The sequence below is a fragment of the Lampetra fluviatilis genome, unplaced genomic scaffold (assembly GCF_964198595.1).
Source record: "Lampetra fluviatilis unplaced genomic scaffold, kcLamFluv1.1 SCAFFOLD_334, whole genome shotgun sequence".
Classification (NCBI taxonomy): Eukaryota; Metazoa; Chordata; class Hyperoartia; order Petromyzontiformes; family Petromyzontidae; genus Lampetra; species Lampetra fluviatilis.
This window is the reverse complement of record NW_027621426.1, coordinates 21,721-37,500: the sequence shown is the minus strand read 5'-3', so window position 1 is coordinate 37,500 and position 15,780 is coordinate 21,721. Positions and strand designations below refer to the sequence as shown.

The 15,780-nt window shown below is 60.2% G+C and overlaps 1 protein-coding gene across 1 annotated transcript; it reads right to left on the bottom strand.

Annotated features, from left to right (window-relative positions):
- Positions 1-6,385: 6,385 nt before the first annotated feature.
- LOC144955246 (uncharacterized) lies at positions 6,386-14,414 on the bottom strand. The gene is made up of 6 exons (XM_078885528.1): positions 14,232-14,414; positions 12,364-12,434; positions 10,376-10,798; positions 8,078-8,284; positions 6,695-6,866; positions 6,386-6,527 (listed from the first exon to the last, which is right to left on the bottom strand). Exons 2-6 carry the CDS (start codon positions 12,425-12,427, stop codon positions 6,386-6,388), a joined length of 1,008 nt encoding a protein of 335 aa, XP_078741654.1. The 5' UTR covers positions 12,428-12,434; positions 14,232-14,414.
- Positions 14,415-15,780: the final 1,366 nt, after the last annotated feature.

Below are 15,780 nucleotides of genomic sequence, written 5' to 3'. Positions count from 1 at the left end.
TGGGTGAGTGGCTGGGTGAGTGGCTGGGTGAGTGGCTGGGTGAGCGAGTGGGTGAGTGGCTGGGTGAGTGGTTGGGTGAGTGGCTGGGTGAGTGGCTGGGTGAGTGGCTGGGTGAGCGAGTGGGTGAGTGGCTGGGTGAGTGGCTGGGTGAGTGGTTGGGTGAGTGGCTGGGTGAGTGGCTGGGTGAGCAAGTGGGTGAGTGGCTGGGTGAGTGGCTGGGTGAGTGGCTGGGTGAGTGGCTGGGTGAGTGGCTGGGTGAGCGAGTGGGTGAGTGGCTGGGTGAGTGGCTGGGTGAGTGGTTGGGTGAGTGGTTGGGTGAGTGGCTGGGTGAGCGAGTGGGTGAGTGGCTGGGTGAGTGGCTGGGTGAGCGAGTGGGTGAGTGGCTGGGTGAGTGGCTGGGTGAGTGGTTGGGTGAGTGGCTGGGTGAGTGGCTGGGTGAGCGAGTGGGTGAGCGCTACCAACCCGGTGACCCAGGTTCAGTTCCCGCTCACGGCCAACACCGCTGACATCCACCCCTCTGTCCACCCCTCTCTCCACCCCCCTCTCCACCCCTCTCTCCACCCCCCCGTCCACCCCTCTGTCCACCCCCCTGTCCACCCTTGTCCACCCCGCCAGGTGCGCGTGCCGTCCGACGCGCTGGCGCTGCGCATTGCCGAGGCGGTGAACTACGGCCGCACGCTGCACCACGAGCACCGCCTCACGCTGCCCGCCAGCCTCGACCCCCTCGAGCCCTAGGAGCCCTGGGGGCCCCCTGGGGGCCCTGGGGGCCCTAGGGTAGCTGTGGCCGAGAAAACCCTCAGGGCAACTGTGATTACCACCTCGAGACTGCCCTCAGGGCAGCTGTGGCTACCACGTTTAGAGCCCTGAGGGCAGCTGTGGTTGGTGGTGGTGATAATGGTGATGATGGTGGTGGTGATGGTGGTGGTGATGATGGTAACAATTATGGTGATGGTAATGATGGTGATGACGATGTTGACGGCGTTGACGATGTTCACGGCGTTGACGATGATGACAATGGTGACGATGATGACGATGATGACGATGATGACGATGTTGACGATGTTGTTGTGATGTTGACGATGATGTTGACGGTGTTGTTGTGATGTTGACGATGATGTTGACGGTGTTGTTGTGATGTTGACGATGATGTTGACGGTGTTGTTGTGATGTTGACGATGGGTGTTGTTGTGATGTTTGGCGATGACGGTGACCGTTACTTGAAGTAGCAAAGTGAAATATAAACGCCGAGTGCAGTACAGCAAGGAGGTCGCGAGCGGTGTGCGAGTCTCGGGGTCACGGATTGTGCGTGGTGGGGGGGTCACACACAGGGGCAGCTGCTACTGGGCGTGCCCCCGCTGCCTCGGGAGAGAGACGCAGACTCCAAATAACCAGCGGCAGGCATCGTCAGGGTCGGGGTCGAACCCACGACCTCCTGCGTACCAGGCGAGGTAGTCGACATCTCCTAGCCACTGTGGTGTCAGGGTCAGGGTAGAACCCACGACCTCCTGCGTACCAGGCGAGGTAGTCGACATCTCCTAGCCGCTGTGGTGTCAGGGTCAGGATCGAACCCACGACCTCCTGCGTACCAGGCGAGGTAGTCAACATCTCCTAGCCGCTGTGGTGTCAGGGTCAGGATCGAACCCACGACCTCCTGCGTACCAGGCGAGGTAGTCAACATCTCCTAGCCACTGTGGTGTCAGGGTCAGGGTAGAACCCACGACCTCCTGCGTACCAGGTGCCAGCATCACCCAACAAGATGACTTTATCCCAAGGAGCCACTTTAGCCAGCACCTGTGACAGGTCATAGAAGGCATCCGACTCAGCGGCCTTGCCTGCATCCCTCCACGGATGTTCGTCTTCGGTGGGGGCATAAGTAACCACGACCACCACTCCTCGCCTCTGGTTGACGGGAAGGTGAGCCCAAAGTAACCTGGGGCTTACAGCTTCCCACACCTCACCGCCACGCTCCCACGCCCCCTTCATTATTTTATTCAGAAGAGCCACTCCCTGTTTTTCAGCAGCCTCCTGGCCCCGAGTGGAGGACTGTCCACCCCTCATGGTGGCAGGAGCCAGAGCCGGTCCACCGGACCTCCCGAATACCACCGAGATCCAGGCGGTACCGGTCCAGCTCCCGACAGAGGAGCGGCAGCCTCTCCTCCGCAGTGAGCGTTCCAACATTCCACGTGGCCACACGCAGTGGCTGTTGTTTCTGGAGCACTGAGGGTGAAGATTCAATCTCCTGGCTCCGCCAAATGGGGTCTTGGCCAGGAGACGTCATAGACGCCTGTCCCCCCGGGGCCTCCGGCACAAGCTTAGCGAGATGCTGTTGACGTCGTTGTGGTAATTAGAGTGAAGGTAGAGGGGTTACCCAGCCCCTCGCACCCGTCCAGAGCCCTCGTGGCCACCGCAGCGTCACAGCCCGGCGCCAGCGAGGAGGCAGAGGGGATGGAACTGACGAACAAGAGACACGAATGTACGTACGTACACACACGCGTACACACGTATACACACACACACGTACACACACACACGCACGTACACACACGTACACGCACGTACACACACACGCGTGTACACACGTATACACACACGCACGTACACACGTATACACACACGTATACACACACGCACGTACACACGTATACACACACGCGCGTACACGCACTCTCCACGCGTACACACACGTACGTACACGCACGTATACACGCACGTATACACACACGTACGTACACGCACGTACACACACACGTACGTACACGCACGTACACACGCACACGTACACATGCGCATACACACGCGCACGCACGCGCGTACACGCGCGCATACACACGCGCACGTACGTACACACGCGTGTACACACGCACATACACGTGCACACACACACACACTCTCCACCACGCGCACAGTGTCAGAGAGAGCAGCCGGAGAGTTGTGCTAAATAAAGTTTTAATTCCGCACGTGGGGAGGGAGGGAGGGAGAGGGATTGAGGGGGAGGTGGTGAGGGGAGGAGGATGACGACGAGGAGGGGAGGGGAGGGAGGTTGTGAAAGAGGTGGGTGGTGGTGGTGGTGGTGGAAGTGTAATGTGGTGGTGGTGGTGGAGCGAGGGGGCTGCAGGGAAACCCAATCTAATTTACAGCGGAACTCGGCCTACAAACAACCAGACCAAACACCTGGATATCTCCTGACCACCATCACCACCGCCATCACCACCATCACCACCACTGTCCCATCACCACCGTCACCACCACCGCCGTCACCACCACCGTCACCACCACCGTCACCACCACCGTCACCACCACCATCACCGTCGTCACCATCACCGTCGTCACCGTCACCACCACCATCACCGTCGTCACCATCACCGTCGTCACCATCACCGTCGTCACCGTCGTCACCACCACCATCACCGTCGTCACCATCACCGTCGTCACCGTCACCACCACCGTCGTCACCACCTTCACCACCACCGTCACCACCACTGTCGTCACCGTCACCGTCGTCACCGTCACTACCACCGTCGTCACCGTCACCACCACCGTCGTCACCACCGTTGTCACCGTCACCACCACCGTCGTCACCATCACCGTCACCACCACCGTCGTCACCGTCACCATCACCGTCGTCACCACCTTCACCACCACCATCACCACCACCGTCGTCACCGTCGTCACCGTCACCACCACCGTCGTCACTGTCACCACCACCGTCGTCACCACCGTCGTCATGTCACCACCACCGTCACCACCATCACCGTCACCATCACCGTCACCACCAATCTCGTCACCATCACCGTCACCATCACCGTCGTCACCACCGTCGTCACCACCGTCACCACCACCGTCGTCACCGTCGTCACCGTCACCACCACCGTCGTCACCATCACTGTCACCATCACCGTAACCACCACCGTCACCACCACCGTCGTCACCATCACCGTCGTCACCGTCACCACCACCGTCACCACCACCGTCGTCACCACCACCGTCGTCACCGTCACCACCACCATCGTCACCGTCACCACCACCGTCGTCACCACCGTCGTCACCGTCACCACCACCGTCACCACCACCACCGTCACCACCGTCACCATCACCGTCACCACCACCGTCGTCACCATCACCGTCACCATCACCGTCGTCACCACCACCATCACCGTCGTCACCGTCACCACCACCATCACCACCACCGTCGTCACCGTCACCACCACTGTCGTCACCGTCACCGTCGTCACCGTCACTACCACCGTCGTCACCGTCACCACCACCGTCGTCACCACCGTTGTCACCGTCACCACCACCGTCGTCACCACCGTTGTCACCGTCACCACCACCGTCGTCACCATCACCGTCACCACCACCGTCACCAACGTCGTCACCGTCACCACCACCGTCGTCACCACCACCGTCACCAACGTCGTCACCGTCACCACCACCGTCGTCACCGTCACCACCACCGTCACCAACGTCGTCACCGTCACCACCACCGTCGTCACCGTCACCACCACTGTCACCAACGTCGTCACCGTCACCACCACCGTCGTCACCGTCACCACCACCGTCACCAACGTCGTCACCGTCATCACCACCGTCGTCACCGTCACCACCACCGTCACCAACGTCGTCACCGTCACCACCACCGTCGTCACCGTCACCACCACCGTCACCACCACCATCGTCACCGTCACCACCACCATTGTCGTCACCGTCACCACCACCGTCGTCACCGTCGTCACCGTCACGACCGTCAACACCACCATCGTCGTCACCGTCACCACCACCATTGTCGTCACCGTCACCACCGTCACTGTCTGTGCCACCTGTCACTCAAACGGGCATCCACTACACCACCGCCTCCTTCACCACCACCACCACGTCCTTCACCCCTTCCTTCGCCGCCGCCACCACTATGTCCTTCGCCGCCTCCTTCACCACCACCACCACGTCCTTCACCACCTCCATCTCCTTCACCTTCTCCACCTCCACCTTCTTCTCCACCTCCATCTCCTTCACCGCCACCTTCTCCACCTCCTCCACCTTCTCCACCTTCTCCACCTTCTCCACCTCCATCTCCACCTTCTTCTCCACCTCCTCCACCACCACCACCTTCTCCACCTTCTCTATCTCCTCCACCACCTTCTCCACCACCACCACCTTGTCCACCTCCATCACCTTGTCCACCTTCTCCACCTTCCCCATCTCCTTCACCACCACCTTGTCCACCACCTCCACCTTCTTTGCCGCCTCCTTTGCGGCCACCACCTCCGCCGGGTCCCGGTGCTTGAGCCGGTGCCGGGCCACCTCCGACACGAACAGGAAGCCGGCGCCGCACTGCGGGCAGCGGTGAGGCCAGCTGCCCTCGTGCGCCGCCACGTGCCGCCGGAGGCTGATCTTGGTGGCGAATCCGGCGGGGCACAGCGGGCACGGGTGGGCCGGTGTCGGCGTGGTGGTGGTGGTGGTGGCGGGTGGCGGTGGCAGCGGTGGTGTCGTCTCGGCGCCGGTGCCGCAGCAGGGCGTGCCGGCGCAGGCGGTGCTCGCTGCGGAAGGCCTCGCCGCACTCCTCGCACTCGTGCCGGGGGGCGCCGTGCCGGGAGCGGTGCCGGGCAGCGCCCAGCGAGGTCGGGAAGCACCGGTCGCAGAGGTCGCAGGCAAACGCGGTGGTGGTGCCGGTGGTGGTGCCGGTGGTGGATGTAAGATGTGGTGGACGAGGAGGTGCGGGTGAGAGGGTGACGGTGGAGGAGCGGTCGCCCTTCTCGGTCGACAGAGGAGCTCGCTCAGACTTCTTGGCTACCCGCGACGCTGCTCCACCACCAACACCACCGCCACCACCATCACCACCGCTACCTCTACCACCACCACCTGCTGCCCTCTTGAGGTCACTCAACTTGCTGGTGGCCTTCGCCCTGCTGCTGTGGCCGTTACCTCTCGTGCCGCCCTCCCCCCCCTGCCTCACCCCCCCCCCCAGCCCCCGCCCCCGCCCCAGCCGCCCCCCCCCCCACGTGTCCCACCGTGACCGTTCCTCTCGGTCTTCGCCGGCGCCCCGTCCTCGCCGTGCTCCACCAGGCCGTGCTCCACCAGGCCGTGCTCCACCAGGCCGTGCTCCACCAGGCCGTGCTCCACCAGGCCGTGCTCCACCAGGCCGTGCTCCACCAGGCCGTGCAGCTCCGTGGCCTCCCCGGTGCTGAAGCGCTGTCCGCAGCGTTTGCACGCGAAGGGCATCTCCCCCTCGGGGTGCGTCTGCCGGTGACGCCTCAAGCCCTGCAGCTCGGCAAAGCCCCTGGCACAGACGCTGCACACGAAGGCCATGCCCTCGTCCTGCTCCTCCACCTCATCATCCTCCACCATCTCCTCCACCTCCACCTTGTCGTCATCGTCGTCCGATTCGTCGTCAGCGTCTCCCCGACGACCTTCGGCCGACCTCCAGTGCCTCGCCTCGCCTTTCACCCTCACCACCTTCACCGTCCGCCGACGCTTTGCCGAACCCGGTGGCGATGCCGCTGTGGTTCTCGCCGCTGCCTCCGCCACCACCGCTGTGGCGGTGGTGGCGGTGGCGGTCGTCCCGGTTGAAGCGGTCATCTTGGTTGGCTTCTGTTCCCCCACCACCGCCACCCTCCCCCCCCTCCTCCTCCTCCTCTTGCGTTTCCTCTTCCTGGTCCTCGCCAACCTCCCCCCGTGCTCACCACCCCCCCCCTCCCACTCCTCCCCCTCCTCGTCGTCATCCTCGTGGCTGACCAGGTGGCGGCACAGCTGCGAGAGGAACTCAAAGTCCTTGCCGCACTCCTGGCAGGCGTGCCGGGTCGTCTTGGCGCGCTGCCGACGCTCGTGGTGACGGGGGTGGCGGCGGTGATCGGCGCTAACGCCGGTGTCGCCTGGGAAGGGGGACGGACGCAATGGTAAAGGTGCTGAGCCAGGTAGCCTCTAGCAGGATGTGCGAGGCAAGTGCGGCGCAAGAAGGGGGCGGTGTGGTTTGAGACAGGGCTGCCCAGCCACTGCCTTTGGTTCTCTCACCGGTGCTCACTCACTCACTCACTCAGACACTCGTCCACTCACTCGTCCACTCACTCACTCGTCCGTCCACCCACTCACTCACTCGTCCACTCACTCATCCACTCACTCGTCCACTCACTCACTCGTCCGTCCACTCACTCACCCACTCGTCCACTCACTCGTCCACTCACTCACTCGTCCGTCCACTCACTCACTCGTCCGTCCACTCGTCCACTCACTCACTCGTCCACTCACTCACTCGTCCACTCACTCGTCCACTCACTCATCCACTCACTCACTCGTCCACTCACTCACTCGTTCACTCACTCGTCCACTCACTCACTCGTCCACTCACTCGTCCACTCACTCACTCGTCCACTCACTCACTCGTTCACTCACTCACTCACTCACTCGTCCACTCACTCACTCGTTCACTCACTCACTCACTCACTCGTCCACTCACTCATCCACTCAATAGTCTACTCACTCACTCAATCACACTATGGGTCTCGATATAGGAAGGTTCTGGGTCTAATCAGGAAGTGGGGGCGTGGCCTAGACAGGAGGTGGGGGGGGGGGCGTGGCCTAGACAGGAGGTGGGGGGGGCGTGGCCTAAACAGGGCGTGGTCTAAACAGGCCGTGGGGGCGTGGTCTAAACAGGAAGTGGGGGCGTGGCCTAAACAGGAAGTGGGGGCGTGGCCTAGACAGGGGGCGTGGCCTAGACAGGAGGTGGGGGGGCGTGGCCTAGACAGGTGGGGGCGTGGCCTAGACAGGTCGTGGTTTAAACAGGGCGTGGGGGGGGGGCGTGGGGGCGTGGCCTAGACAGGAGGTGGGGGGGGGCGTGGCCTAAACAGGGCGTAGACAGGTGTGGGGGCGTGGTCTAGACAGGAGGTGGGGGGGGCGTGACCTAGACAGGAGTTGTGGGGGGGCGTGGCCTAAACAGGTGTGGGGGCGTGGCCTAGACAGGAGGTGGGGGGGCGTGGCCTAGACAGGAGGTGTGGGGGGGCGTGGCCTAGACAGGAGGTGTGGGGGCGTGGTCTAAACAGGCCGTGGGGGCGTGGTCTAAACAGGAAGTGGGGGTGTGTGGCCTCACCCAAGACGCGTCTCTTCCCCAGCACCGCCTCCACCAGAGCCGTGGCGCTTGCACCGCCCCCCGCCCCCTTGCTCTCCGCCCCGCCCACCAGGGCCACCACACCGGCACCGGCACCGCCACCGGCAGTGCCAACTCCGCCACCGGCAGTGCCAACTCCACCACCGGCAGTGCCAACTCCACCACCATCACCGCAGGGCCGCGTCCGGGCTGGGGGAGGGAGGAGGGGGGGGGAGGGATGAGAGCGTGGTGATGAGTCTATGGGTCTCTGTATGGTGGTGGTGGTGAGTCTGTGGGTCTCTGTGTGGTGGTGGTGAGTCTATGGGTCTCTGTGTGGTGGTGATGAGTCTATGGGTTTCTGTGTGGTGGTGGTGAGTCTATGGGTCTCTGTGTGGTGGTGGTGAGTCTATGGGTCTCTGTGTGGTGGTGGTGAGTCTATGGGTCTCTGTGTGGTGGTGATGAGTCTATGGGTCTCTGTGTGGTGGTGGTGGTGAGTCTATGGGTCTCTGTGTGGTGGTGGTGGTGGTGGTGAGTCTATGGGTCTCTGTGTGGTGGTGGTGAGTCTGTGGGTCTCTGTGTGGTGGTGATGAGTCTGTGGGTCTCTGTGTGGTGGTGATGAGTCTATGGGTCTCTGTGTGGTGATGAGTCTATGGGTCTCTGTGTGGTGGTTATGAGTCTATGGGTCTCTGTGTGGTGGTGAGTCTATGGGTCTCTGTGTGGTGGTGAGTCTATGGGTCTCTGTGTGGTGATGAGTCTATGGGTCTCTGTGTGGTGGTGGTGAGTCTGTGGGTATCTGTGTGGTGGTGGTGAGTCTATGGGTCTGTGTGGTGGTGGTGGTGAGTCTATGGGTCTCTGTGTGGTGGTGGTGAGTCTATGGATCTCTGTGTGGTGGTGATGAGTCTGTGGGTCTCTGTGTGGTGGTGGTGAGTCTATGGGTCTCTGTGTGGTGGTGGTGGTGAGTCTATGGGTCTCTGTGTGGTGGTGGTGAGTCTATGGGTCTCTGTGTGGTGGTGGTGAGTCTATGGGTCTCTGTGTGGTGGTGGTGAGTCTATGGGTCTCTGTGTGGTGGTGGTGGTGGTGGTGAGTCTATGGGTCTCTGTGTGGTGGTGGTGAGTCTGTGGGTCTCTGTGTGGTGGTGATGAGTCTATGGGTCTCTGTGTGGTGGTGAGTCTGTGGGTCTCTGTGTGGTGATGAGTCTATGGGTCTCTGTGTGGTGGTTATGAGTCTATGGGTCTCTGTGTGGTGGTGAGTCTATGGGTCTCTGTGTGGTGGTGAGTCTATGGGTCTCTGTGTGGTGGTGAGTCTATGGGTCTCTGTGTGGTGATGAGTCTATGGGTCTCTGTGTGGTGGTGGTGAGTCTGTGGGTATCTGTGTGGTGGTGGTGAGTCTATGGGTCTCTGTGTGGTGGTGATGAGTCTATGGGTCTCTGTGTGGTGGTGGTGAGTCTGTGGGTCTCTGTGTGGTGGTGGTGAGTCTATGGGTCTCTGTGTGGTGGTGATGAGTCTATGGGTCTCTGTGTGGTGGTGGTGAGTCTGTGGGTCTCTGTGTGGTGGTGGTGAGTCTATGGGTCTCTGTGTGGTGGTGATGAGTCTATGGGTCTCTGTGTGGTGGTGGTGAGTCTATGGGTCTCTGTGTGGTGGTGGTGAGTCTATGGGTCTCTGTGTGGTGGTGATGAGTCTGTGGGTCTCTGTGTGGTGGTGGTGAGTCTGTGGGTCTCTGTGTGGTGGTGGTGAGTCTATGGGTCTCTGTGTGGTGGTGATGAGTCTATGGGTCTCTGTGTGGTGGTGGTGAGTCTATGGGTCTCTGTGTGGTGGTGATGAGTCTGTGGGTCTCTGTGTGGTGGTGGTGGTGAGTCTATGGGTCTCTGTGTGGTGGTGGTGGTGAGTCTATGGGTCTCTGTGTGGTGGTGGTGAGTCTGTGGGTCTCTGTGTGGTGGTGATGAGTCTGTGGGTCTCTGTGTGGTGGTGATGAGTCTATGGGTCTCTGTGTGGTGGTTATGAGTCTATGGGTCTCTGTGTGGTGGTGATGAGTCTATGGGTCTCTGTGTGGTGGTGAGTCTATGGGTCTCTGTGTGGTGGTGAGTCTATGGGTCTCTGTGTGGTGGTTATGAGTCTATGGGTCTCTGTGTGGTGGTGATGAGTCTATGGGTCTCTGTGTGGTGGTGAGTCTATGGGTCTCTGTGTGGTGGTGAGTCTATGGGTCTCTGTGTGGTGGTGGTGAGTCTCTGGGTCTCTGTGTGGTGGTGGTGAGTCTATGGGTCTCTGTGTGGTGGTGAGTCTGTGGTGAGTCTGCAGGTTTCACCTCCTCCGTCTGCCTCCTCCACCGGAGGTCGCGGGGGGTCGGAGGTCGCCACCGCCCCTGCCAGTAGAGGTCGCGGGGGGTCAGAGGTCGCCACCGCCCTGGCCACCAAAGGTTGTGGGGGGTCAGAGGTCACCACCGACCCGGGCACCAGAGGTCGCGGGGGGTCACAGGTCGCCACCGCCCCAGCCACCGGAGGTCGCGGGGGGTCACAGGTCGCCACCGCCCCAGCCACCGGAGGTCGCGGGGGTTCACAGGTCGCCACCGCCCCAGCCACCGGAGGTCGCGGGGGGTCACAGGTCGCCACCGCCCCAGCCACCGGAGGTCGCGAGAGGTCAAGGGGCGGAGGTGGCGGCTGGAGCAGGAGGAACGTCTGGGGCGGCTGGAGCAGAATCAGGGTCGTAGGTCGTAGGTCGAGAGGTCGCACTGTAGGGAGGAAAGGGGCTGATGGGATGTGTCAAGCATCCTGTGCCGCGGGTACAGTACGTACTGTGCCGTGGGTACAGTACGTACTGTGCCGTGGGTACAGTACGTACTGTGTCGCGGGTACAGTACACACTGTGCCGTGGGCACAGTACACACGGTGCCGTGGGTACAGTACGTACTGTACCGCGGTACACAGTACGTACTGTGTACCGCGGTACAGTGCGTACTGGGCCATAGATACAGCAGGAGGTGCAATGTCTGCGTTTCTACTCTGAGAGGAGAGAGAGAGGGTGAGAGAGAGGGGGGAGAGAGGGGGGAGAGAGAGGGTGAGAGAGAGGAGAGGGTGAGAGAGAGAGGGGGGAGAGAGAGGGTGAGAGAGAGAGGGGGGAGAGGAGAGAGAGGGTGAGAGAGAGAGGGGGGAGAGAGAGAGAGGGGGGAGAGAGAGGGGGGAGAGAGAGGGAGAGAGAGAGGGAATGGGTAAGGAGAGCAGAACGTGAACTCTGTTGTTACATCTTTCATTTAAAAAGGGAGGGGGGGGAGTTTACATAAAGCAAAGAAATAAAAACCGAACTGATGAACAGAGCAAAGTGCCGAGCATCTTCTTGTTTCCTCTGATCGTAACAAAAACAAGAGAGAGTGAGAATGAGAGAGAGAATACACTGTTTATAATAAACCCAGATCTGTCCTTCTGTGACTGTGATTAACGCGCCCGGATTGGTCGAAGTGCGTCACGTGACCGCGAGCTGCCCACTCCCTGTTGTTGGGGGGCGCCATAGGAGAGAGTGAGAGGGGGGAGTGAGTGAGAGGAGTGACAGAGAGAGTGTGAGAGAGTGTGAGAGAGTGTGTGAGTGAGTGAGAGAGTGTGAGAGTGTGTGAGAGAGTGTGAGAGTGTGTGAGTGAGTGAGAGAGTGTGAGGAGTGACAGAGAGAAAGGGGACAGAGAGTGAGTGAGAGAGTGTGAGAGTGAGTGAGTGTGAGAGTGAGAAAGTGAGTGAGAGAGTGAGAGAGTGAGAGGAGTGACAGAGAGAAAGGGGACAGAGAGTGAGAGTGAGAGGGGAGAGAGAGTGAGAGAGTGAGTGAATGTGAGAGGAGTGACAGAGAGAAAGGGGAGTGAGTGAGAGGAGTGAGTGTGAGAGTGAGTGAGTGTGAGAGTGAGTGAGTGAGTGAGAGGAGTGACAGAGAGAAAGGGGAGTGAGTGAGAGGAGTGAGTGTGAGAGTGAGTGAGTGTGAGAGTGAGTGAGTGAGAGGAGTGACAGAGAGAAAGGGGAGTGAGTGAGAGTGAGTGAGTGAGAGAGTGAGTGAGAGAGTGTGAGAGTGAGAGAGTGAGTGAGTGTGAGAGTGAGTGAGTGAGAGGAGTGACAGAGAGAAAGGGGACAGAGTGAGTGAGAGAGTGTGAGAGGGGGGAGAGAGTGAGTGAGAAAGTGAGTGAGAGAGTGAGAGAGTGTGAGAGTGAGAGAGTGAGTGACAGAGAGTGAGGGGAGAGAGAGAGGATGGTGGTGGTGGTGATGGTGGTTGTGGTGGTTGTGGTGGTTGTGGTGGTGCAGCCTGCCCCAGACACTCACTCACTTTGTGGCATGAGGTGCACACACGGCCTGGCCTTGCCGAGGGATGTGGGAGCCGGGTTGGACATCGCGATGCTGTGAAGAGAGCATCATCATCATCATCAGCAGTAGTAGTAGCATCATTGTCATCAGCAGTAGTAGTAGTAGCATCATCATTAGTAGCATCATCATCAGCAGCAGCAGTAGCATCATCAGCAGCAGCACTAGTAGCACCATCAGCAGCAGCAGTAGTAGTAGCACCATCATCAGCAGCAAACGTAGTACTAGTAGCACCATCATCAGCAAACGTGGTACTAGTAGCACCATCATCAGCAGCAGTAGCACTAGTAGCACCATCATCATCAGCAGCACTAGTACTAGTAGCACCATCATCATCAGCAGCAGTAGTACTAGTAGCACCATCATTAGTAGTAGTAGCACCATCACCATCATCAGCAGCACTAGTACCAGTAGCACCATCATCATCAGCAGCAGTAGTAGTAGTAGCAGCAGCATCATCATCCGTAATACTAGTAGCATCATCAGCAGCACTAGTACATCATCATCAGCAGCACTAGTAGCACCATCATCATCATCAGCAGTAGTAGTAGTAGTAGCACCATCATCATCATCATCAGCAGCAGTAGTACTAGTAGCACCATCATCATCAGCAGCAGTAGTAGTAGGAGCACCATCATCAGCAGCAGCAGCAGTGCTCGTAGCATCAACATCATGAGCTCAGCACTGCAGTATCAGCAGCAGCATTATCAGTGTCAATATCATCACCACACTCATCACGACCACCACCACCACCGCCGCCATTCGCTCCTTAGTGGCGGTGACGTCACCGCGCTGCCTGTGCCAGGCTAGGTGCATGAGGAAGAGGTCACGGGACAGACCCTGCAGGTGCCATGGGTTGACTGCTGTGCCAGGCTAGGTGCAGGAGGAGGTGGTCACGGGACAGACCCAGCAGGTGCCATGGGCTGACTGCTGTGCCAGGCTAGGTGCAGGAGGAGGTGGTCACGGGACAGACCCAGCAGGTGCCATGGGCTGACTGCTGTGCCAGGCTAGGTGCAGGAGGAGGTGGTCACGGGACAGACCCAGCAGGTGCCATGGGCTGACTGCTGTGCCAGGCTAGGTGCAGGAGGAGGTGGTCACGGGACAGACCCAGCAGGTGCCGTAGAGCTAACCGCTGCACCACCGCTCCCCACAACTACCACTGTCACCTCCACCACCACAACCGCCTCTACCACAACCTCCACCACCACCTCTACCACAACTCCACCTCTACCACAACTCCACCTCTACCACAACTCCACCTCTACCACTACCACCACAACAACCACCACAACCACCTCTACCACAACCACCACCTCTACCACAACCACCACCTCTACCACAACCACCACCTCTACCACAACCACAACTACCACCACAACCACCACCTCTACCACAACCACCACCTCTACCACAACTACAACTACCACCACAACAACCACCACCTCTACCACAACTCCACCTCTACCACTACCACCACAACAACCACCACAACCACCTCTACCACAACCACCACCTCTACCACAACCACCACCTCTACAACAACCACAACAACCACCACCACGACCACCACCTCTACCACCACCTCCACCACAACAACCACCACACCCGCCTCTACTACAACCACCACCTCTACCACAACAACCACCACCACAACAACCACCACCTCTACCACTACCACCACAACAACCACCACCACCTCCACCACTACCACCACCTCTACCACAACGACCACCTCTACCATCACCACCACAACAACAACCACCACCTCAACAACCACCACAACCACCACCTCTACCACAACCACCTCGCCAGTGACGCCCCCGCCTCACCCACCCCAGCGAGTAGAAGTGGTCCGCCCCAGCGACTCACCCCAGCGAGTCGAAGTGGTCCGCCCCAGCGAAGTGGTCTCGGGGTCTGCGTAGAAGATTCCCGCGAGCCGCGGCGCCTTTCCTGAGCGGAGCCTTCGCGCCAAGGCCGCGTCTCCTCCGTCACGGAAACGGCCGCGATGACGTAAGCGATGACGTCGGCGGTGACGTCACGCCCGAGAAGCCGAGGCGCGGCTCTTCGGATTGGTTGAAGGACGCCGGCGGCCATGTTGGATAGGGAGACGAGAGGGGACCGTTGTCGTGGGAATTGCCGCCATGTTGGGTAAGGAATAAGAGTTTGGGGTGGGGGGGGTCAAGGGGAAAAGCGGCCATGTTGGATGGGAAGACGAGAGGAGAGTTGTCATGGGAACGACGGCCATTTTGGGGAGGGAGACGAGAGAGGAGTTGTCATGGTAACGGCGACCATTTTGGGCAAGGAGAAAAGGGGAGTCAAGGGGAAAGCGGCCATGTTGGGTTGGTAGACGAGAGAGGAGGGGGGAGTTAACATGGGAAGGGTGGCCATGTTGGGTAAGGGAGGGGGGGAGTTATGGGAAGGGTGGCCATGTTGGGTAAGGGAGGGGGGGGAGTTAACATGGGAAGGGTGGCCATGTTGGGTAAGGGAGGGGGGGGAGTTAACATGGGAAGGGTGGCCATGTTGGGTAAGGGAGGGGGGGGGGAGTTATCATGGGAAGGGTGGCCATGTTGGGTAAGGGAGGGGGGGAGTTATGGGAAGGGTGGCCATGTTGGGTAAGGGAGGGGGGGAGTTATGGGAAGGGTGGCCATGTTGGGTAAGGGAGGGGGGGAAGTTAACATGGGAAGGGTGGCCATGTTGGGTAAGGGATGGGGGGGGAGTTATGGGGAGGGTGGCCATGTTGGATAAGGGAGGGGGGGGGTTATGGGGAGGGTGGCCATGTTGGGTAAGGGAGGGGGGGGGAGTTATGGGGAGGGTGGCCATGTTGGGTAAGGGAGGGGGGGGAGTTATCATGGAAGGGTGGCCATGTTGGGTAAGGGAGGGGGGGGGGAGTTATGGGGAGGGTGGCCATGTTGGGTAAGGGAGGGGGGGGGAGTTATCATGGGAAGGGTGGCCATGTTGGGTAAGGGAGGGGGGGGGAGTTATGGGGAGGGTGGCCATGTTGGGTAAGGGAGGGGGGGGTTATCATGGGAAGGGTGGCCATGTTGGGTAAGGGAGGGGGGGGGGAGTTAACATGGGAAGGGTGGCCATGTTGGGTAAGGGAGGGGGGGAGTTATGGGAAGGGTGGCCATGTTGGGTAAGGGAGGGGGGGGAGTTATGGGGAGGGTGGCCATGTTGGGTAAGGGAGGGGGGGAGTAATCATAGGAAGGGTGGCCATGTTGGGTAAGGGAGGGGGGGAGTTATGGGGAGGGTGGCCATGTTGGGTAAGGGAGGGGGAGTTATCATGGGAAGGGTGGCCATGTTGGGTAAGGGAGGGGGGAGTTATGGGGAGGGTGGCCATGTTGGGTAAGGGAGGGGGAGTTATCATGGGAAGGGTGGCCATGTT

Bases quoted from the DNA above. Each gene is read 5' to 3' on its own strand.
- LOC144955246 (XM_078885528.1), bottom strand. From the start codon at position 12,427: ATGTCCAACCCGGCTCCCACATCCCTCGGCAAGGCCAGGCCGTGTGTG. The intron at 6,867-8,077 runs GTGAGGCCACAC...CCCCCTTCCCAG, and splicing joins GGGGAAGAGACGCGTCTTGG to GCGACACCGGCGTTAGCGCC. The intron at 6,528-6,694 runs GTGGGAGGGGGG...CCACCGCCACAG, and splicing joins GACGACGAGGAGGGGGAGGA to CGGTGGTGGCGGAGGCAGCG.